This window comes from Poecile atricapillus, chromosome 33 (genome assembly GCF_030490865.1).
Source record: "Poecile atricapillus isolate bPoeAtr1 chromosome 33, bPoeAtr1.hap1, whole genome shotgun sequence".
Classification (NCBI taxonomy): Eukaryota; Metazoa; Chordata; class Aves; order Passeriformes; family Paridae; genus Poecile; species Poecile atricapillus.
The window spans coordinates 2,411,542-2,434,077 of NC_081281.1; the positions used below are offsets into that span (position 1 = coordinate 2,411,542).

The 22,536-nt window shown below is 49.1% G+C and overlaps 2 protein-coding genes across 3 annotated transcripts in view; one reads left to right on the forward strand and one right to left on the reverse strand.

Annotated features, from left to right (window-relative positions):
* Positions 1–5,593: 5,593 nt before the first annotated feature.
* On the reverse strand, positions 5,594–17,661 carry SYT11 (synaptotagmin 11). Its single transcript, XM_058860403.1, has 4 exons — positions 17,528–17,661; positions 13,545–14,359; positions 10,910–11,030; positions 5,594–8,520 (listed from the first exon to the last, which is right to left on the reverse strand). Exons 1-4 carry the CDS (start codon positions 17,559–17,561, stop codon positions 8,207–8,209), a joined length of 1,284 nt encoding a protein of 427 aa, XP_058716386.1. The 5' UTR covers positions 17,562–17,661; the 3' UTR covers positions 5,594–8,206.
* A 506-nt stretch (positions 17,662–18,167) lies between these two features.
* LOC131590362 (GON-4-like protein) overlaps positions 18,168–22,536 on the forward strand; it is a 29,801-nt gene continuing 25,432 nt past the window's right edge. For both annotated transcript variants that reach the window (XM_058860374.1, XM_058860375.1), the window contains exons 1-5: positions 18,168–18,485; positions 19,015–19,176; positions 19,806–20,002; positions 22,022–22,096; positions 22,476–22,526. In XM_058860374.1, the coding sequence (XP_058716357.1) occupies positions 18,221–18,485; positions 19,015–19,176; positions 19,806–20,002; positions 22,022–22,096; positions 22,476–22,526 (750 nt within the window). In that variant the 5' untranslated portion in view covers positions 18,168–18,220. The remainder of the gene's footprint in view (positions 18,486–19,014; positions 19,177–19,805; positions 20,003–22,021; positions 22,097–22,475; positions 22,527–22,536) is intronic.

The following is a 22,536-nucleotide window of genomic DNA, read 5'->3' on the forward strand; positions in this document are numbered from 1 at the left end:
TTGCAAAAAATACCAGAAATTATTTTAAAAAACCCCAAAAAACCTGTGGATTGTTTGTGGCCAAGACACTGATTGTGCCTGGAGCAATCTGTGGGGTTGAATGCTGGAATTTTCCCCCTGGGTTGTGCCTTTTTTGTGTAAAGGCTCTTTCCCCCCACTATTCCCAAACTTTTTTCCCCCCACCAGCTCTGATATTCTGCTGTTTTATAAGAAAAAAAATATTATTTGAAAGTATCAGCTCAGGTTTTGTCCTGTGACATGAGGCAACACTTTTCATTTTCATTTTCATTTTCATCTTCATTTTCATTTTCATTTTCATCATTTTCATTTTCATTTTTCATTTGCATTTTCATTTTCATTTTTCATTTTCATTTTCATTTTCATCATTTTCATTTTTCATTTTCATCATTTTCATTTTTCATTTTCATTTTCATTTTCATTTTCATTTTCATTTTCATTTTCATTTTCATTTTTCATTTTCATTATTTTAATTTTCATTTTTTTTCTTTTTCATTTTCATTTTCATTTTCATTTTCATTTTCATTTTCATTTTCATTTTCATCATTTTCATTTTTCATTTTTCATTTTCATTTTCATTTTCATCATTTTCATTTTCCTGCTTCCTTGCAGAGTTCTGAATTCCCATCCCAGGTGGGACTGACACATCCCTGGGCATCGTGAGGAGATTTTAATGCCTGGATCTCATCTTTTTAATTCCTCCTTGGGACATTTTGAGGAGATTTTAATGCCTGGATCTCATCTTTTTAATTCCTCCTTGGAGCAGCATCGTGCTGGGACACACTTGGTGCATTTTGCATTTTTGAGATGCTGTTTGTTCCCCTCATTGCCAGGAAGGACAGGTCTGAACTCTGTGATTTTGGTGTCTTTATATTAAATATTCTCTCAGGCACAAACACCAAGGTGAGGAGCTGCCTGTGAAAAGCTGCATTCCTGAAATTTTATAAAAATTGAGGTTACATAAAATGGATTTTTATTCTTTTCAGGGCTCAGATGGGTCCCACTGAAATCAGTGTGTCCTGGACCTCTTCTTTAAAAACTCTTTTTCTCTGTTTCTGCTGCATCTCTTCTGTATTTTTCTGTCTCTTCTGGGATTTTTCTGTTTCCTTTGGACTGAATTCTTTTGGGATCCTCCCTGGTGGGGAGCTCTGCTTATCTCAGTTCTTGTGATTCAAAGAAAACTCCTGAGCTCGTTAGAATCTTGTTTCTCATGTTTATTTATTAAAAGGTCATCACAAAACTTGACAGGTCTCTCCAGGCTGGCTGCACAAGGTTAATCTTTGTAATTTGGTACATTTCTTTTTTCTGATGGTACAAACAAGGCCCTGTGGCTCACCCTGTGTCTGATGCACAAAATGGCCCTGAAATACCCAAATATTCTTTTATCTTTATTCTTATTTTTACCCAATTAACAATACACATGTATTATTTTTCTTAATGACTTAATGACCCTTCACCTCTGTGCTGCACTGCAGCATTTTCTGTCCCATCACTATCACCCAAAAACTTCTAGGAGAGGAACATGAAGAAGAAAGCAGAAGGAACAAGAGACAACACCCTAAATCCTCCATCTCATCTCCTGTTCTCTAAATTAACTTTTTCACCCAGTGATTTAAGAAAACTCTTTAATCCACACACACTTTTAGCTTTTTCTATCTAACTTCAACAGTTGTTCCCATGTATCACCATGAAAACCTGCTCATGAATTTAATATTATATGAAATTCAGTGTTTTTCTGGGTCTTTAAGTACCACAAACAAGGGCACACGTTCTGAATCCCAGACTCCAGCATATCCTGGGAATGTGGTGAAGGTCTCACCTTCCTCTTCCCATCCCCATCGTGCTCCAGGCTCCTCTGGGTTATTTTAGGAACGCTGCTAATTGTTTTTTTTCCAAGATCTGGCTGCTTTGGGATGTTCCCACGTGGCTGCTGAGTCCTTTTGGGATGAGTCACCAGGAGCAGATGAATTCCTCTTCTGCTCTCAGCTGCCACAGGGTTTGTGTTGCTGCTGGGGAGAAGCTGGAGGAGCTGAGCAGCTCAGCAGCACTTTGGGTGCTTTGGGATTTTTTAGGGTTTGGGGTTTTGTGTGTGTGTGTGTTTATTGCATTGATTTGGGAATTGGGGGGGTTTGTTGGTTTTTTGGGGTTTTTTTTGTTTGTTTTTTGGGGCATTTTTGTTTGTTTTTGTTTTTATCTTCTGCCACTAATGTTTCACTAATGTTTCACTAATGTTTTACTTATCTCTTGGTGTGTTTTTCCCTTCCTGTCCTGTTACAAGTGGCCCAATAAATCCTTTTCCTGGCGGTCAGGCTCTGTCTGTGGCACAGCAGTGAGCTGGCAGCTCAGACACGCAGAATCTGCTCAGCACAGCAGCTCCAGGCTTTGCTTTTCCATAGAATCACGGAATGATTGAGGCTGGAAAAGCTCTCCCAGCCCATGGAGTTCCAGCTGTGCCTGATCCTCATCTCCATCCCTTCTTTGGGCACCTCCAGGGATGGGCGCTCCAAACCTCCCTGGGCACTTCCAAGCCCTGACCCCCTTTCCATGGGGAAATTCCTGCTCTTCTCCCCCCTGAGCCTCCCCTGGCCCAGCCTGAGACCATTCCCTGTTCTCCTGTCGCTGTTCCCTGGGAGAAATCCCGACCCCCCCGGCTGTCCCCTCCTGCCAGGGACTTGTGCAGAGCCAGAAATTCCCCCTGAGCCTCCTTTCCCCCAGGCTCCCCGAGCTGCTCCTCACAGGAATCCCTGCAGGCTCTGGAGGGTCTTTCTTGGCTTTACTTTTTGGACCATTTCCAATTCAATTTGGACAATTCCCGGCAATAACGGAGTCTCCGCAGGGCTGGAATGGCTGGTTCAGAGCTCAGATCCAGCTGTTGCATCTCAATGAGGGGGAAGAAGGGACCGAGGGAACCTTTGGGGCTCCTGCTCGAGGGAAATAGCGAGGCAGCGCTGCCATGGGTGTGATTCACATCGCCCTGGCAACGCCAGCAGCTCCTGCGGGGAGTTAGATAAGGCAGGAGGAGGAGGAGGAGGAGGAGGAGGAGAGACCCGAGTGTGCCAAACGCCCGGAGAAATCCCGCTGCTTTCAGTGGCAGAGCCAGGGAAGGTGGGAAGAGAGTCGGGGCTGAGCTTCCATGCTCTCCACAAAACCATTTCTCTTTTCATGGCTTGGCGAACCCATTCTGTTGGCGCTTTTTTCTCTTTTTTTTTTTTTTTTTCTCTTTTTATGATGCAAATCCTTTTGTTTCTGTTCGGCTGAATGGGGTAAGAACCTGAAACCCGCCGGTTTTTGAAGGCGTGTAGTGCTGGATGCAGGAGTCAAGCAGAGAAGGATGAAGAGATATTCCCTTTCACATTTTGCACAATAAGTAGAAGATAATCAGTGACTGAATAGTTTCAGCCAACTGCTCGATAACTCTGGTTATTGCCCCGATAAATCACTGAAAGGGATGGAGCACCCTGATCAGTCATGGTGCAGAGGACACGAAGGGGAAATATCAGTGTTAAATAAACCTCTGTGTGTGATTGAGCATCACATTTGAATTCCTGCACAAGTCACAGAATCCCAGAATAGGAAGGGACCTTAAATCCCACCCGGTCCCACCCTCTGCCATGGGCACCTTCCACCACCCCAGGCTGCTCCAAGCCCCAGTGTCCAACCTGGCCTTGGACACTTCATTTAAGTGCTTCATTTAAATGCCTTTAGCATTTAAGTACTAAAAAGATTAAAAAAGACTAAAAAGACTAAAAAAGCCTAAAAAACCAGGGCCTCCCCACCCTCACAGGGAGGAATTCCTTCCCAATATCCCATCTAACCCTCTCCTCTGTCAGTGTGAAGCCATTCCTCTTTGTCCTGTCATTCCAGGCCTTTGCAAATAATCTCTCTCCTTCATTTTTGTGGTCTCCTTCAGGTCCTGGAAGGCTGTATTTAGGTTACCCTGATTATCTCAGCCCTGAGTCCTTTGGGTCATTCATTACCTGCAGAATCCTGCTGGTTTCTGGTAATTTTGTGTCTTCAGCAACTTCTCTGGGCTGCCAAATCAAATCTCTGGAGCAGAACTCTGGCCAAGCTCAATAAACTCGTCCCCACTGTGACTGGAACAGCTGAGCCTGTCCCTGGTGATCCTGGGGATGGGACAGGACAGTCCCTGCTGCACTGGGATTGGTTTTGCCTTTGTCCCAGGTAGAGCTGGAGAGAGATTTCAGTGTTGCCTGTGGTGATGTTGGAGGAGGCACACGAGGAAAGGAGGGGACATTGTGACATCCCCTCCAGGTGCTGCTCCAACCCCTGCAGGTGTCCAAGGCCAGGTTGGATGGGGTTTGGAGCAACCTGGGAGAGTGGGAGATGTGGGAGATGACCAGATTGGGACTGGATGATTTTTAAGGTCCTTTCCAACCCCAAATCATCGTTCTGTGCTCCGAGTGCCGAGGAATGCCGCAATGGCCACGTTCCTTTTCCAGGGTCATCCCCACCTCTTTGTAAAGCCTGGCCTGAAACCTCCTGGCTCCTCGAAAATGGGACCTGAAGCTCATGGTGAGACACCTGAAGCAGCTCTGGAAGTCGGTTCTTTGCTGCTGGGGAGCTCTTGGTTTAATTAAGGCTGGAATTTGTTGCTGGGGAAACCCAGCCCGGGGCTGTTTGGCCTTTTCTAAAGCCGTGGCTCTGTGCCCAGCGATGCTGTTCTGGGTGGTGGTGATGGGCAGCTGCAGAAAAACAAGCCCCAGAAGCCAAATCCCCGTGCTTGAGGGGGGATTGCTGCGTCTTGCACGGATCAGGATGGACAAAAACATTCCTGGAGAATTCAGCTTTCACCAGGGGTCCAGGAACGGCTCTGAGTTACAAACCCTGGAGCTGAACTGCTGCTTTTTCTGCCCATGTAATGTCCTTTCTTCCCACTTAGATTCAATTTAATGATATCTGTTCATGCCAAATTATACCAGATTATACCAGATTATACCAGATTATAATGCTGTGTGGGTTACTGAATGTTTTGGGATGGGCTGAGGCTTAGGTAAAAAGGGTTATCATGGAATTATGGAGTGGTTTGGGTTGGGAAGGACCTGAAAGTTCATCCCAGCCCAGCCCAGCCATGGCAGGGACACCTTCACCATCCCAGGCTGCTCCCAGCGCTGTCCAGCCTGGCTTTGGGCACTGCCAGGGATCCAGGGGCAGCCCCAGCTGCTCTGGGCACCTGTGCCAGGGCCTGCCCACCCTGCCAGGGAGGAATTCCTTCCCAAAATCCAAACTAAATCTCCTTCCTGTCAGTTTGAAGCCATTCCCCTCTTGTCCTGTCACTCCAGGCCTTTATAGTCTCTCTTCATCTTCCTTGTTGGCTCCTTTAGGTGCTGGATGGCCAAAATTAGGTCACCCTGAATTCTTCTCTCTTCTATTTAATACTTAATGTGCCAGGATTCTGTTGCATTTCTTTATCCCTCTGAGATTTAATTCTGTGTGTGCTTTTCCTGTGAATTAAATACACATTTTCAGCAGAAATGCATATTTATAGAAGCAAATCCTTGGAGTGTTCAGTTGTGTTGGTTGTTGCCCACGGTCACACACAGCACAGGCAGCAAAATTAAAGTGATTTAATTTTTATTTGCACGCTCAATGTGCGTTAACAAATTCAACATACAAGGTAGCATTACAGAATGTAGGTTAGCTTATAGCATTATGCAGTTTCACACAGGTTGAATTAGGTTTTTTGCCTTTTTTCTTTTTTTTTTTTTTTTTCACACAAAGTTGTAACTGTCCAAGTTCATTTTACAATAGAAGACACAAGGTAAAGAATAACCACACCTGGGAGATTTTACAGTGAGTCCGCTGTCACTTACTGTCTATTTTATGTTTTAAAAAATATATATCTGCACATTTTCAGTTTCCTATTATTCCAGAAGAGTGTTGGAGCTACTCCTACCTGCCCGATAGCCTAAGTCTATTTACCCTGAGCATGTTTCCTTCACAAGAAATTCATCTTTCCTTTGCAACTAAAGGAATCTTAAGATCATCTAGGCTTAGTCATGCTTTTCACACCGAAGGGAGAAGGGAATTTTGTTGCTGCTGTTAGTCCTGGTCAGATCTTTGGAGTGGTGTTGCAAAGCATGTCCCGAGAAAAAGTCGTGACACTTGCTTGAATTGCAGCAACGCAATTGCTTAGTGCAAAAAAACTAGGATTGAAAAAGATCTACAGCAATTTCCAAGGGGGAATTCGTTCTCTGGGCTGTGGCTCTGAGCCACAGAGCTCAAGCTAGAAACATTTAAGACACTGATAAAATCTACTACAACCTCAGGCAGAAATCCTGGTCATGGGGACAGGTAAAGGGGGAACAAAGTCCACGCTTGTGTCTGCTGAGAAATGGAGCTGCAGCCTCAAGGAGCCCCAGCCTGGGAGGGAGGGCCAGTGAGGAAGTGGCTGTGAGTGAGAAAAATCAGCTTTCCAAAAATAATGCCTCGGGAAGAGATGCCAAAGTGATGGCAGCTCACAAAGTGCTGTCTGTTCATACAGAGCTGCTGCCTCGGGGGGAACCAGCCTCGCTCAGTTATTGCAGGGGAGAGGAGGTGAAATGGATCATTCTTCCAACAGGGATCTAAAATTCAGCAGTCAAGTCCTCTAAGTAAATAACTGATCTTAATTTTTAAAAAATGATAATCTGTTATTTGCATTCCTATTTGCATCCCACAGGGCTCAGAGCAGACTGGCTGCCTGGGAGCAACCAAAGGTTTCCTGAAAACCTGGGGCTCTGCAGGAGCCTCTGCAAACCCAATTCTGCTTTTGCATTTCCATTGGAGAGCCCAGGAACAATTTCACTTATAATTATTTCTGCAAAATTCACCAGCACAGGTTACCATGAATTATTTCCTGCCAGTTATCACCCTTATCTGTGCCCTGGCTGGGCTGTGGCCAGAATCCCCAAATCCAGTGACATGCCAGGATGCTCTGCTCACATCCAGATCTCAGGCAGCTGCTGCCAAACTTTATGAACTTCTGTTCCAAACTCCTGACTCTGCAGGGTTAAAACAGCCTGAAGTGCTCAAGGTCCCTCTGGTCAGGGCCATCCTTCCCCCTGCAGGTGGTTCCCAGACTCAGGAGTCAGTCAGGATTTCAGGATTTCAGGATTTCAGGATTCCAGGATTTCAGGATTCCAGGTCTGGCACGTTTTTAGTGCTTTGCCCTCCCTGTGTTTACTCCTCTTTTGGGAGCTGGCTCTTAGGTGACTGCAGGATCATGTCTGATGCAAACTGACATGGATGAAGGGAAGCTTTGTCACCTTTTCATGGACAAGCTCTGCCTCCAGGACCTTTCCCTGTCTCAGCTTTGTTTTGCCCTTAAACAGAAATTATCAGCCAGGTAGAATTTAACATTTAAAGTTTAAGAGTTTCCTTACCAATCCATGACACATCAGTGCTTGGATTTTCTTGGGCCCTTCACGCTCAGACAAGATTAAATCAAATGAAACTGAGCAGGATTTCCCCAGTTCCTACAATTTGTGAGATCCTGCCTGTGTGACCCCCACGTGGCAAAAACAACGGGATCAGTTCTTTGGGGTTTGGATTTTAGAGTCAAGTCTTGGATGTTGTGACCTCCCAGCTCCCCAGGTACATCCCAACAACGAGGATTTCGGTGCCTGACACAGAATTGTTTCTTCTCTGCAGGCCAGTGCCATTTTCCCTGTATTTTTTCCTTTTGTGCCAGTGCAGAATTCTAACCCAGCTCTACATGGAAACGCGGTTGGGACTCCCAAACCAGCACAGAACAGAACTGCAAGAACCAATGGGCAGGCAAAACTAACAAGAAACTAGAGGTTAAACAGCAGAATTCAGAAACTTTGGGAGAAGCCTAATGAAGACAGGCCAATCTTGGTGAATACCAGCAAAGACAGCTCGGCACAAACACAACTTCCATAGTGACAGATAATTGTATTAAAACCTGCAACTTGATATTGGCAGTTATACTAATTTCAGTTTGTAGTAGGCATGCAATAGCGTGATTACACTGTTATATATATTCGTGGTACCTTTTTTTTTTTTATTATTATTATTTATTATTTATTCCCCATCGTTTTTAATGCTCCTTAGAATTTTAGTGCCCTGCAAAAACCACATCACTAAAGAACCAATCAGCTGCTGCTTCTCAACGTAAAGTAGTTTAGTCCTACAGCTAAAACAAGGTTTAAGTCTGTCCTAGGGGGGGTCAGTACTCGCTCAGGCTGTGCCATTTGGCCACTGCTTTCCTGGGGCTGTCACAAACCTCGCGCCAGTGCTCGGCGCCGGCCGCGCTGCCGCTGTGAGCGCCCAGGATCAGCCTCCCCACCACCTCGTTCTTGGTGGTGCGGTCAAAGTCGATCACCAGGAACTCGATGCTGATGTCGGGCAGCAGATCCACGGGGATGTCGTAGATGAAGGACTCGTTGAAGACGGGGTTCAAAGTGCACTTCTTGACGTGGGTCTTCTTCTTGGCGATGCGCTTGCGCCCGTAGTAAACGTTCACCTTGACGTAGGGGTCTGCTGGGGGGAGAGGGAGGAACCAATGACACGGCCCAGGAGAGCTCCAGCACAGGCTGGGAATCACTGGCACACGCTGGTTTGGGCTGGGAGGGACTCAAAAATCCCGTTCCACCCCCTTGCACTACCCCAGCTGGCTCCAACCCGGCCTTGGGCACTGCCAGGGATCCAGGGGCATCCAGGGATCCACAGCTTCTCTGGGCATCCAGGGCCTCCCCACCCTCCCAGGGAAGAATTCCTTCCCCAAATCCTGTCTAGCACTGCCCTCTGTCAGTTTGAAGCCATTCTCCCTTGTCCTGCCACTCCAGCCCCTCAAAAACAATCCCTCTCCCTGCTGGCTCCTTCCAGCACTGGGAGTTCACCCCAAATCCCTCTGTTCCCAGACTCAGCACCCCACCCTTGCTCAGGACACAGCCCAACAAAGGCTCCAGGCAGTTCCAATAATTTACAGATGGGAAATGCTGCCAGTGGAAGGTACTGGGAAAGAATAAAGTTTCAAACAAAGCCTCCCTTTTCCCCCCAGCCTCCCCCAGCCCTTGGGCAGCTGCTCTTTATGCAGACACTGCTGGAGGATTACAATCAAGATACCAGGCACTGAGGGATTTTTTTTCTTTCATTACACACAAGTTTTGAAGCTGGAAGGGCCTTGCCCAGCAGGCACTGCCTCTTTTTCACCTTTTTTTTTTTCACCCAGCTGAAATGGGCTTATGCATAATACAAAGATCATATAAATAAACAGTGTTAGTCACAAGATTCTGCAGGTGGAACATCACTGAAAATTTTATCCTGTGGTTGGAGAATACACATGCACAGCTTTTCTTTTTTTTTTTGTTTTTTTGTTTTCCTTAAAGAAAGAGTGAAATGTGGGGCCTACAATAATTAAGCCTAGTCTGCATTCCCTCTGAGGTGCCCAGAGAAACTGCAAAACCAGGACCATGTTTACTCTCAGTCAGGCTGTTATTGACTCTCAAATTGATTCCAGCCATTTCCCCGTAATCCTAAAGGAGACTTTGCTGAGGGGATTCAGGAGTGTGAAAATCTGTGAAACAGGAAAGCCAGGACAGCTGCAACAGCACAAGAACAAACCCAGCACAAACAACAAAAATGCAAACACCCAAAACACCAGGCCAGAACTGGCTCTAATTCCTCCTCTCCACTCTGAGTCTGTCACTGCTCCTTGTCACACTTGTCCCCCTCCTCCAGCCGTGGAACCAGGACCACAGAGCCCCAGAGTCCTGGAATGACTGAGATTGGAAAATCCCTCCCAACCCATCCAGCCCAATCCCCACCTTGTCCCCAGCCCAGAGCTCTGAGTGTCACCTCCTTGGACACCTCCAAAGCTCCCTGGGCAGATCTCCCTGCCTGACCCCCTTTCCATGGGGAAATTCCTGCTGTTCTCCACCCTGAGCCTCCCCTGGCCCAGCCTGAGACCATTCCCTGTTCTCCTGTCGCTGTTCCCTGGGAGAAATCCCGACCCCCCCGGCTGTCAGGGACTTGTGCAGAGCCAGAAATTCCCCCTGAGCCTCCTTTGCTCCAGCCTGAGCCCCTTCCCAGCTCCCTCAGGAATTCTCCAGCCCCTTCCCAGCTCCCTCAGGAATTCTCCAGCCCCTTCCCAGCTCCCTCAGGAATTCTCCAGCCCCTTCCCAGCTCCCTCAGGAATTCTCCAGCCCCTTCTCAGCTCCTTCAGGAATTCTCCAGCCCCTCAATCTCTTTCTTGAAATGAGGAGCCCAAAACAGACCCCAGGATTTGAGGCCCCTCAGCAGAGCCAGCACAGGGGATGGGCAGTGCTCTGCTCCTGTGCCCACACTGGGGCTGGTCCAGGACAGGTGCCATTGTGCACACCTGGGCACATCTGGGCACACCTGGGCACACCTGGGCACACCTGAGCACATCTGGGCACACCTGAGCACATCTGGGCTCGTGTCCAGCCCCTGCCAGCCAGGGCCATTCCCAGTTTTCCTCACACCATTGGCCTCAGCCCATGGATCCCACAGATCCCACAGATCCCACAGATCCCACGAATCCCATAGATCCCATGAATCCCACGAATCCCACAGATCCCATGAATCCCACAGATCCCACGAATCCCACAGATCCCATGGATCCCACGGATCCAGGCTGTTCTGGATCCAGCACAGAGAGCTGCTGCCTTCACCAAACCCTGCCTGCATAAACCAGGGCTCCCAGCAGAAAGGATTTGTGCTGCTCTGCACAACCACCCACAGCTGAAGCATGGAGCACTCAGAGCAGCCCATCACCCTGAAGAAGAATTTGAGGAAAAACGTGTAAACAGTGAAAATCTTCAGCTAAAAACAAGGGAAAAGCCCTGCAAGTGAACTTGGGGATTTATCTTTTTCCCACCCACTCAGAGCTGGAGAAAATAGCTTCTACCTGAGAGGCCAGTGATGTCCATCTTTGGCAAATGCCTGGCTTTCAGCACCACCACCGTCATTCTCTGTGCCACGGGCTGGTAGGACAGGGACACCTGCAGCTCCCCTCTGCTGATGCACTTCTGGCAGGGTGAAACACACACAGCTGGTCAGGACAAGGTGCTCTTAGACACAGCAGCAATTTCTGGTGGTCACCAGAAATTTCCTTTCTTTGTAGTAAATGCCTAAAGGAAATGAGCCCCAGGTTGTTCTCGGTGCCTCAGCTGGAGCAGGGAAACCACCCCGTGCTCAGCCCACAGCTCTGAGCATCCCCACAGCCTGGAACTCTGCATCTCCAGGAGAGGAAACCTGGTGGGACCTTCTGAGAGTGGCCAAAGCTGCCTTTGGGGCTCTGAGGGGTTTAGGAGCTCAAATCCCACTGATTTTTTGTGGAGCTTCAGTAGCTGAAGAGCTCAGGCTCTTCAGGAGTGTCCTGACAGTCTCACCATCAGTTCAGCCTGCAAAACTACAGGATGAAGATTAAAGGAAGATAAAAGCAGAGCAGGTTTTATCTCAGATCTCAGTAAATCCTGCTGTGCATTCTTTCAAAGAGTAACATTGCATTAACATAACATTAAGATAATTAGTTTTGGTTTCCAGATGGTGTGTGTTAACTTCCACTGAGCTGGCACTAATTGAGATGGAGTTTATTTGCTGTCAAGGTGAACAGCACTAGCCAGGGCTGGGAACTCTTGTGGTGGCACTCACAGAGCTGCTGAAACTTTGGGCTCTCTCCCAAATTCTCCCAAATTCCCCCAAATTCTCCCAAACCTCCCCCTTCCCCAGCAGGGACTGGGAGGTGGCAGAGGGTCAGTGAGGCTCCAAGGAAGGGATTTTCCTCCTTTCAGAACAGTGAAGCACAAATGCCTCATTCTGTGCTCTGAGGTGAAGTTCTGTCCTCACTCCTCTGCTCAGCTTAGAGGGGAAAACGCAGAGTGTGAATTTCAGCCTGGAAAATGCTCATTTTCATTGGTTTCTTTTTTATTTGAGTGGTTCCTGTGTGTTTAACACAAGTTTTTTAAAAGCATGGAATCACTCTCCTGTGTTGGAAGGGACTCACAAGGACCATGGAAGTCCAATTTTGGGAGGAGAACAAATATATGAGCAAGTTCCTGGGCCTGGAAGGGAAATGTTTGGAACTTTGGCTCCTTGGATACAGAACACAACAGCCAAGGAGAGATTTTTTTGGGGGTGAGGATGTTATTAAGAGTTTTGGGGGTTCTTCTGGTCTTAAGGTGTCCCTGCCCATGGCATGGGGTTGGAGTGAGTTGATCTTTAAGGTCCCTCCCAACCCAAATCACTCTGGGATTCTGCTTCAAAGTAATTTTCAGTTTGTGATTGCCAGTTAGAAACTCCTGGGAATGTTCACTAGGATGGGAGGGAGGCCTGCCTTGGGTCACTGGCTCATTACTGAGTGTTAAATGCAGTTCTGTATCCCACATTTTGAAACCTCCTGACAGACTTTGTTCAGTTTGGCTCCGTGGAATGATGCAGATTTTTCAAGCATGCACATCTGGCACCAAGGTAAATAAATTTTTGATTACTACCAAGTGTTAAATAATTTGCATCCTTGATTTATTTTTTTGAATCTCTTTTTCCCCTCTATTTTTAATCTATTACTTCTAAGAGATCCAGTCATTGCACTGAAAAAAAATAATATTAAAGACCCTGAACCAGCCACTTGTTTTATCACAATACAAAGAATCCCTAGAACTGAAGAACAGCAAAGTAATTACCAGAACTCTTGTTTTGTTGGGGTCATTGACATAAAATCTCCTATAAATAATATTAATAATAAAAAAAAAAGATAAACACCCCATAAAGTAGAAACATTTCAAATTAAATAATTCCATTTCAGGACATAAGGAAGGATTTTATAGAGCCCAGCAACGATTTTCAAGATGTTGCAGCAATAAGTGAGCCCAAATGTCTTTTGCTTTTGGACCTGCAATCAACTGAGCAAGAAGATTAAAATCAGAAGTGCCTCCTCCTCCTCCTCTTGAGCACACAAACATCTGCTCCAGAGTGCTCATCCCTTTGTTTACAACACCAGGCACTGAGAGTGGGATTCCTTTCACTGGGATTCATTTACACCAAATTTTAGATGTCTGCATTTTGTTCCCAATCCAACCTATCTCAGGTGGGATTCCTGGGAGCTGATTTCTGCTCCAGGACAAGGAGAATCTGGTCAGGCTCTGCTGACACATTTTACAGCCACAATTCAGCTGTAAATAATTCCAAGTAGAGGGGTCTAAAGTGGTCAGATCAGAGAAATCTCCCTCTCTCAGTCAGGTTTGCAGATGAATGTCCTATTATCACATCAGCTTTTATTTGGAGATGGGAATTTGCCTTTTTTCTTGGCACCATCCATCATAACATTCATCATTCCTGCGCCTCAGGAGTGACAAAACCTTTTCCAATCGCCATCACCACACAGCAGAGAAGCACCCAACTAAAACCACAACCACATCACACCAAAACCACACATCTGGGGAAAAATCAGCCTTCAAAGCTGAGGATCTGCTTGTTAAACCACGGATCAACAGCTCTGGCATCAAACACAAGGCAAAGAGTCACCCTGCACAAAAGTGACTTACCTGTATGTTCCTTTTGAGGATCTCCCTGGTCAGCTGGACCTTGCCAGTGCTCGGATCCACCCCTGCCAGGGGCACCATCACCTCCCCAATCACATCATCCCTGGAGAAGCGGTCGAAGCTGAGCACGAGGAAGTGCAGCACCAGGTCCTGGAGCTGGCTGTAGGGGATCCCGTAGAAGGTGAAGGTCTCGTCGAACACCGGCTCCAGGGTCTTGCGGAGCACGCGGGTCTTGACGCGGTGCCTCTTGTCGGGCAGAATCGTCATCTTGATGTAGGGGTCGGAGCTCTGGGTGTGCTCGTCCATCACGGGCAGCCCGTGAGCCTCCTGGATGGTGACCACCAGCGCCTTTTTGGGGAAGTTGTAGTCCACTGAGAAAGTCAGGTCTCCCAGCATGACGTCGTCGCCCGGGGAAGAGGGAGAGGAGGTTTTACTCCCTCCTGGAGTGAGGCTTTGATCTGGGCTGAGTTCATCTCCGTAATCAACTTTGATGGGGAGCTGGTCGACGTGGGGGGGTCCTTCTGGAGCCTTGTTGGGTCCCATCAACCCTGATTCAGCAGCATCCACCAGGAGGTTCCCCCTGCCCCCCTCCTTGGCGGCGCCGCCCTTGTCTCTCCGGATCCGGTTGATTTTCTTCTTGTTGCTCAAGGTCTCCGGGTAGATGCTGATGCCTTTCAGCATGTGAATGAATTTGTAGGGGGGGGTTTTGTGCTTCTTTTCTGCTTGCTGGTGACAGCATGTCCACACAAAGACTGTGACTGAGACAGAAACCACCAGGACAGTGGCTCCAATGAGTCCTGCCACCACGGGAGACACATCTGTGGGAAGACAAGGCAGTGAGGACGGAGCTGGGGCCCCAGCACACCTGGCTGCAGATCTACACAGTCCTGTCGTGCTCTGAATTCTGGGATCCGCCTGTCACAGCTTCCCCAGACATGGCTTCTGTTTCTAAATTCATTTCTCACACTCCTAAGGCACGCCTGACCCGTGCTCCATGAGCTGAGGATCTCAAACTGTTGATTGCCTTATCTTGCCAAACCCAGCTCCTGCATCACCAGCATCTCCATAGGAACGCGGGCTCTTGATGTGCAGGAAGCATTTTCTTTTATTTTTTTAATGCCCTGTTCAGGAACGTTACACAATTGTGTTTTCACAACAGGAAGGGAGTAATAAATCTGGCCATAATGCTGGATCTGAGATAGCCTTTGTTATCAATTTTTAAAATATCCCTTTGCCCTGAAATGGTTGTTTTGCCCTGGCCCTTGTGGTTGAGGCCAAGGCTAAACATGAAATCTCCCATGGAAATCCAGTGTCCAAACCAACAGACAGAAAATCCTGGGCTTGGATTTAGGGATTATCTGATATTTTCTAGATTTTATGCCAACTGTGTTAATCAGTAATGGCAAGGCAGAATAAATTAAAAAAAACCCAAAACAATCCGTGTTTATTTTTATCTGCTTATTTGCTAATGGATGACTTTGGAGAAGTTTTACCAAGGCACAGAATGAAACCAGTGGTGCTGAGCTCCCCAGGACACAGCACTGACATCCCCCAGCGATTCTGAGAGGACTGGGGAGGATGAGGATGGAAGAGAAGGAGCTGCAAAAAGAGCTGGGGTTGTTCACTCCTAAAAGGGGAGGAAAAGAGGGGATTTTTTGCTGTGCTCAGTTTCTCAGTGGGAGGTTTTAGGAAGGTAGAGCCAGGCTCTTCATGTAACTTATTTTTGTATTTTTGGTTTTAAAGCAATTTTCTTTTTTTTTTTTTTTTTTTGGAAGTCAGTAAACAAACAAAAAGCCCTCTAAGCCTATGTCTCTTTCTTTCACAAATTGTACAAACCACTCCTTTACCAAAAACCCTTGTCATGGCAATCGTGGCTGTACCCAAATGAGACAGCTGGTTCAAAAAAAGGATAAACTTGTCTCATTTTCCTCTTCATTCTGTAGCACAAACAGGAGGAAATAATCTTCTAACCTCATCCTTGAAGCTACAGAGAGCACCACGACTTTGGATTTTTTCTGTTCTTCCCACATCACCATTTACTGAGGCTGTAAACTGAGCACCTGACAGACTCAGGGAAGATTATTTTGCCAGCTCCCAGAACTCGAAAAACCACTTTTAGTTAGACAGAAACCTCTGTGACCTGCAGCTGGCTGTCATGATTGATTCCACAGAGAAACCTGTCCCAGGTCTCACTGCAGAGCCTTAAATTAACTAAAGCAAGAAGAATTCACAATATTGACAAAACACCACCCCAAAAAACCCGACTTCAGTTTGTTATTTAATGTTTGATATGAGGCAAATGGTCTTTAACAGCTCATTTGGAGACAACTCAGCTTAAAAGGCTTTGGTGGATATGTAAGAAAAATGCTGAAACTCCATTCTTGTTTTTATTCTTATTTCTTGGTGTGTGTTTTGTTTCTATTGTGTCCTCACAGGACCAGCTCTTGTAGCTTCATTTCCTGCAGCTCTGATGGGACAATTTCAGAAGCAGCACCCAACAGCGACACCAGAAAGCACCAAATAAATCTTTTCTCTCACTGAATGATCGTAACTCCAAAAATTATTTCAACTCTAAATATTATTTTAAATATTATTTCAAGTCTTACATTTGACTCCCATGATGTTCTGTGGCAAAGAGCTCCTCAGCCTCGTGATGTGGCTTGAGGTTTGCTGTGTCTCATCTCATCCAGTCCCTGTTGGTGCCTCAGTTATTCCCAATCCCCCTCGTCCTGGCTGAAGGCTCCTATTTATATAATCATTCCATCCATCCATTAGTTCTGTCTCCATAATTCCCTACACTGATCTAAAGCTGCCTAAACCCAATTTTAGTGGAGCTTTTGCATCTTTCAGAGCACTCCCCACGCCCAAGGTCCACCTGAAGTGGCGGCACAGCCTCACACCTCCCTCCAACACAGCAGAACTGTGCTTTTTTAAATCCAAACTTTGTGGCAGAGGTCTTTGTTCCGATGTGACGCTTCAATTTGACCAAAAATTACTGAAAACGTCCTTTTAAACGCGATGTTTGCTAAGGATACCCAATGGTGGCCAATGGTTAAATGGTGACAGCACGTGGCTCTCGGATCCCAGGAAACACAAGGTAAGAGGGAAGCGGGTCCGTTTTCCATGAGATAAACGCTGCTGGATGCAGGAATATCTATCCCCGAGCATTTCGGGGTTCAGAGGAAGCGCAGCACCCGTGCCGAGCCCAGGGAAGGTCGCTGGGTGCTGCAGGACAGGCGGGGGCAGCGCTTTGGGTGCTCAGCTCTGGAGGAACCCCCGGAGCTGCGGCCCCCGCCCCGCTCACCCCGGGGCTGCACCAAAAACCATCCCGAAAATAAAGCGAGCGGGGCTGAGCGGGCTTTGGAGCTTCTGCATCGCCCCCGGTACCGGCCGGGCCGCTTCCCCCCACCCCGCCCGGGCCCCGCCGCCGCCGCCGCCGCTCCCCGAGCATCCCCCGGTGCCCCGGGCGGGCCCCGCCTTGTGGCGCCGGTGCCGGTGCCGCAGCCGCCCCGGGGAGCTCGAACAAAGGCCGGGGCGCGGCGCGGCCCGGCACAGACATCACGTCATCGGCCCGGTCTGCACCTGCCACCGGCCCCCGCTCCGCCACCGACCGCGGGCACCGGCCCCGCTTCCGCGGCCGAGCGCTGGCACCGCCCCAGCAGCGGGCGGCGAGCGGCGGCCGCGGGGGGAGCAGCATCGCCCGGCCGGCGGGGGCGGAGGGGCCGCGGGATGCTGAGGGACCGGGGCGGGGGATGCTGAGGGGCCGAGAGGCGCTGAGGGGCCGGGGGATGCCGAGGGCCCGGGGGATGCCGAGGGGCCGGGGCCGCTGCCGGCGGGTGCGGAGGCCCCGGAGCGGCGCTCCCGTCCCCGCGCGGAGAGAGCGGGGCCGAAGGAGCCGCGCACGGCCCGGCCCCGGGGACGCCTCTCGGGGCTCCGCCGGGGCGGACGGGCCGCAGCCGGGGCCGCCGCGGGCCGGCCCCACTCACCGAAGCCGGGGTGGACACTGGTGATCTCGGCCATGGCCCGGGCGGGCCGCGGGGGTGCGGGGCCCGGTGCGGAGGATGCTCTCGCGGCCGGGATGCAGGAGCTGCCGACTGGTCCCGCTGCGGCGCTCGCCCCGCCCGGCCCCGCCCCGCCCGCCGCGGCCCCGCCCGGCGGTGACTCGGCAACTGTCGGGGCTCCGGGCACGGAGCCGCGGGGCGTGTGCCCGCTGTGCCTCAGCCGCGCTCCCACCGGGAGGCGACGGCACCGGGCCCGCGGGCGGCAGCACCGGGAGGACCCGCTGCGCTCCAAGGGGACAGCCCCGGCGGCAGAGGCGGGCGGGGGGCCGGCAGCGGGCGCGGTGCCGCGGGCTGTGTGTGTGTGCGTGTCCCGCTGTGTGCGGGGGGTCGCAGCGGGCCCCGGCGGCGGCCCCCGGTGAAGATGGCGGTGACGGCGCTCGGTGCCCCCCCCCAGCCCCGCCTCACCGGGGCCCCGCCGGGGACCGGGCCCGGCCGCGCATGCGCGGGGCGAGCCCCGGGCGCTTCCGCTTCCTGCGCGGGGAGCGGGACCGGGCGGCCCGAGCGGGGCCCGCAGCAGCCCCGGAGCGGCCCCGCAGCGGCCCCGCAGCAGCCCCCGAGCGGCCCCGGAGCGGCCCCGCAGCAGCCCCGGAGCAGCCCCGCAGCGGCCCCGCGGCCGCCATGGCGCTGGCGCTGAAGATGCTGCCCTGCAAGAAGCGCAGAGCGGCGGCGGCGGGGCCGCCGAGCCCGAGGGAGCGCGGGGAGGACGCGGAGCTGCCCGGAGGCTCCGCCGCCACCGGAGCTGCCGATGGCGGCGGCTCGGCCAGGCCCGCGGGGAGGGGGCCCGGGGAGGCCTCGCCGAAGGGCGGGAGGAAACCCCCCGGGAGAGTGGCCCCGGGCCCCGGGCAGGAGCTCCCCGCGGGCCCCGGCAGTCCGGCGGCGGAAGGTACCGGGAGGGGCGGCGGCTTTGGGCCCTGGGATTTTGTGATGTTTATTTTGTTTTGGTATTGTTTTCCCTTGGAAGTGTTATAGATTAGAATGAATATGAGGTCTTTTCCTCATCCCTGGCAGTGTCCAAGGCCCGGTGGGACAGTGGAAGGTGGCCCTGCCATGGCACTGATGGGCTGTGAGGTCTGCTCGCCCCTCCCGTGACAGTTCCATTTGTACAACAGGAATTACAACCCAATTCAATTTGTTTTGAACAAATCACCGGGTTCTGGAAGTTGTGACAGGGGTGGGTTTGTGCCCAGCTGATAGTGAAGGAGCGAGGCTGAAATCGCTGGAATGGGATTTCTGTTTCCAGCTGGATGGAGCTGCTGCTGCCCTGGCTGAGTTCAGTTGGTTTGATGGGTTTGAGTGGGAAATTCAATGGAAAGTTGATTTGTTAGGGTTCAATGTAGCACACACTGGTGTGTTATCTTTGCTCTGTGTGTCCCTGTGGTGTGCCTGGCTACAGCTGGGTGTTCTGTTTCCAGGGAAAATCCCTAAGCTGTACACAGAGGTGGAAGTGAGTTCCCAGCGGGATCCATATCCAAGTGAAAGCCCTGGTGCAGTGCCAGAGTCTCCAGGGAGAAGCTCCCTGCAGGTGGCTGCCAGAAATCCCACCACGATGAAGCCACCGAAGAACACCAGAGCTGGTGAGTGGTCCCAGCAGAGTGGTGGGGAAAACTTGGATTTGGGGCTGTTTATTCCACTGGATAAATGCTGTGACTGATGCAGCAAATTCTGGAATTGTGAAGATGGTGGGGGCTGTGTAGGTGCAGGGTTTTTTTTTAAAGATTTCATCTTGTGCTCCATAATTCAGTGTCTCAGTAAAGTACAGGTGTCCCAGTGGAACTTGCTGGAGTTGATCTCTGCAGTTTTTGTCTGCTCTGCTTAAGAGAAAATTGTTTCTTTTCTCTCTCTGGGTTAGCAACACAGGAAAACGCTTTTTAAGTCCTGGAAACTGTAACCTGTTCTTGCTGTGTGGTACCTGGAGTCTTGCAATGTTGTTAAAAGTGTAAAAAGGCTGCTGAGGCCATTCTGTAAATCATTCTGGAGCAGGTGGCAGCTGCATGAGCTTCATGTCCTGCAGAACTTGAATCCATCATTCTAAAGACTTTCTAGTTCTCATGGCTGTTTGTGTTTGGGTGCATCAGCTGATGGAAGTTCTGCTGTTTCAGTAGCTGCAGAATTCTAGTTTGTGTTTATTTTCAAACTCATCCTCTCACAATGTGCTGGATGTGAAGCAGCCGAGGTTTCAGATTCCGTTTCTGCCAATTTTCAGAGGAGCAGGATGGGGAGGATGTCGAGAGGAGAAAGAGGAGGAGGAAGGCGACCAAAAGGAAAAGAGAAGGGAAAGGCCTGGAAGAAGAGGGCTCCTTGTCCTGTGATATCAAACTGGACGAGTCCCTGGATCGCACCCTGGAAGATGGAGCCAAACAGCACAACCTGACTGTGGTCAACGTGAGGAACATCCTGCACGTGAGTGTGGGGGACTGGGCTGCCAGGGAGCACTGGGGGCTCCTGGGTTCCTGCTTCTTGATGTCCTGATCTCTGCTAATAAATCTGTAAAGAGGGGATCCCGTGAATGAATCTGTGAAGATGGGATCCTGTGGTGTCCGTGCCACTCACCTGGATTTTCCAGCAGGTGTTGATGCCTTGAGAGGCTGAGCTAGAACAGAGGCTAGCCAGTGTTAAAGGAATAAAGTTGGGATTTATTAGAGAGGCCTTCAAAGACCTAGAACAGAGGCTAGCCAGTGTTGAAGGAATAAAGTTGGGATTTATTAGAGAGGCCTCCAAAGACTTAGAACAGAGGCTAGCCAGTGTTGAAGGAATAAAGTTGGGATTTATTAGAGAGGCCTTCAAAGACCTAGAACAGAGGCTAGCCAGTGTTAAAGGAATAAAGTTGGGATTTATTAGAGAGGCCTTCAAAGACCTAGAACAGAGGCTAGCCAGTGTTAAAGGAATAAAGTTGGGGTTTATTAGAGAGGCCTTCAAACAATACACCTTGGGCAGTACAAGAGCCTGGCCAAGGCTCTACCCAAGATGGACCCTGGGTTATGAATTTTCACACTTTTTAAAGTTTTTGTCCATTTCCATATTGGGGTCAATTGTCCAATTACAGCTTCAGGTGGTGAAGTCCCATCCTCCCAGATTGCTCTCCTCAATTCACCTCTGTTTAGACATTTTTTGGGCCTGAAGCTGTGATGGTGTCCTTGGTTCTCAGGCTGGAAAAGGATTGTTTTGACTGAACTATGAAGAGAACTTGCTAACACTTTATAATACTTTTCAGTAATGCAGTACAGAATCTGGAAAATAAGAAAGCTAAAACTTAAGGCATCACAGCTTCCCTGTGCTTACATTGGCACCTGGGCCTGGTTGTTTTTCCTGAGCAGTTACAGCAGGAATAACTGAAGTAAAATGATCCTTCTGGGCCCACGTGGGCAGGTGTAGGCTGTGAGCTGTTTCCTCTTTTGAATGAGCTGTTCCATCGTAAAATTGTGGTGGAATTCTAGTGGTACTGACAGAAATGCATCACTTTTAGTTAATGTCCATCACACAACTCCCAGAGAGGAGAATTTCAGAAGAATATTTGTGCTGTCACAGCTTTGGAGTGAATCTCTTAACTCCACACCTCTGTCAAGTCTTTTCAGTTCATCCCAGAGTGTGATCTAGAGAGCAATAATATTTATTTTCCCACAGGATCAAAAATTGTACTTTTTGTTTTCCCTGCAGCCAAGAATTGTTCAGATCCAGGTAATCTCAGATATTTTCCCTTTTTGCCATCCCTGTGGCAAACATGGGGACTGCCATGGTTCTTTGAGGCAGATTGACCACGGGATTCTGTGCAAGTGCCCCAAATTAATGCCTTTCTCTATCATGTGCTGCTGTGGGAGGTTCCTCACAGTCACCTGCCTTCCCTGGAGCCTTGTGGAGGCATTCAGAAAATGCAGGCTGGGATGTTGTGTCTCTCCTGCCTTCCCCTGTTTCTCCCAAATGCATGCAGCCTTTGCTGGAATGCAGTAGCACAATGTTTTAGAGACTGGATATTATTCCACACTTTCTCCAGAGATTTGCACCCTTGCTTTGGGAGCCTGTGAGTGCTTAAAGATTGAAGTTTAATCAAGATTTAGGTTTTCTGTTGCAGCTGCACAGCAGCATTTCTCTTGTGACTGGGATCAGCACATTTTACTGATTACATGACATGACTGATTACTGATATCAGGGAAACTGGTGTGGGCTTCTGTTTTGACTGTTTTCTTTCTCTCTGCTGGGATTTTTTTCCTGGGGAGCATTCACAGAGAATGTAGTGCAAATGTTATAATCACTGCTTTCAATTTTACTGTTTGATCTCTGAACAATCATTTTTGCTGCTGTGTCATTACAAAGCCTGTAGCACACTGAGCATTCCCCCATCATATTTCCAGGTAGTTTATTCTAACACAAGTTATATTGTCTGGTTTTGTTTAATAAACATCCTGGTTTTGTGTGTTCCTTTAGGAGGTGATCACAAATGAACACGTGGTGGCCATGATGAAAGCAGCCATCAGTGAGACAGAAGATATTCCTTTATTTGTAAGTAATAGCCTTGCTCACTTTGTTTTATCAGTTGTTCCAAGTGCACAAGGCCTTCTCCACTTTGCCTTCCTGGGCCATAATGGGATGTGGGGAGAAGAGGTAGACCAAATAAGAATATAAACCTGTTATAATAATTAGGTTTCGTTATCAGATTTGCCACCTGGATGAAGAGTGTAAATTATGGAACAGAAATATGAGGACTTATTTTTGGGGTTACTATGGTGATGTCTGAAATGTAATTAATTTAAAGGTAGTGAATTTAAAGGTAATTAACTTAAAAAAAGAGGAGAGCTTCATAGTAAAGAGTTGCTGGGGAAAAGTCTGTTGTTAATAAAAGGACTGAATTTGTTGCTGTTGTCTTGTTTTAAACTCTCAGGAGCCCAAAATGACTCGTTCCAAACTGAAGGAAGTTGTGGAGAAAGGAGGAGTAAGTAAAA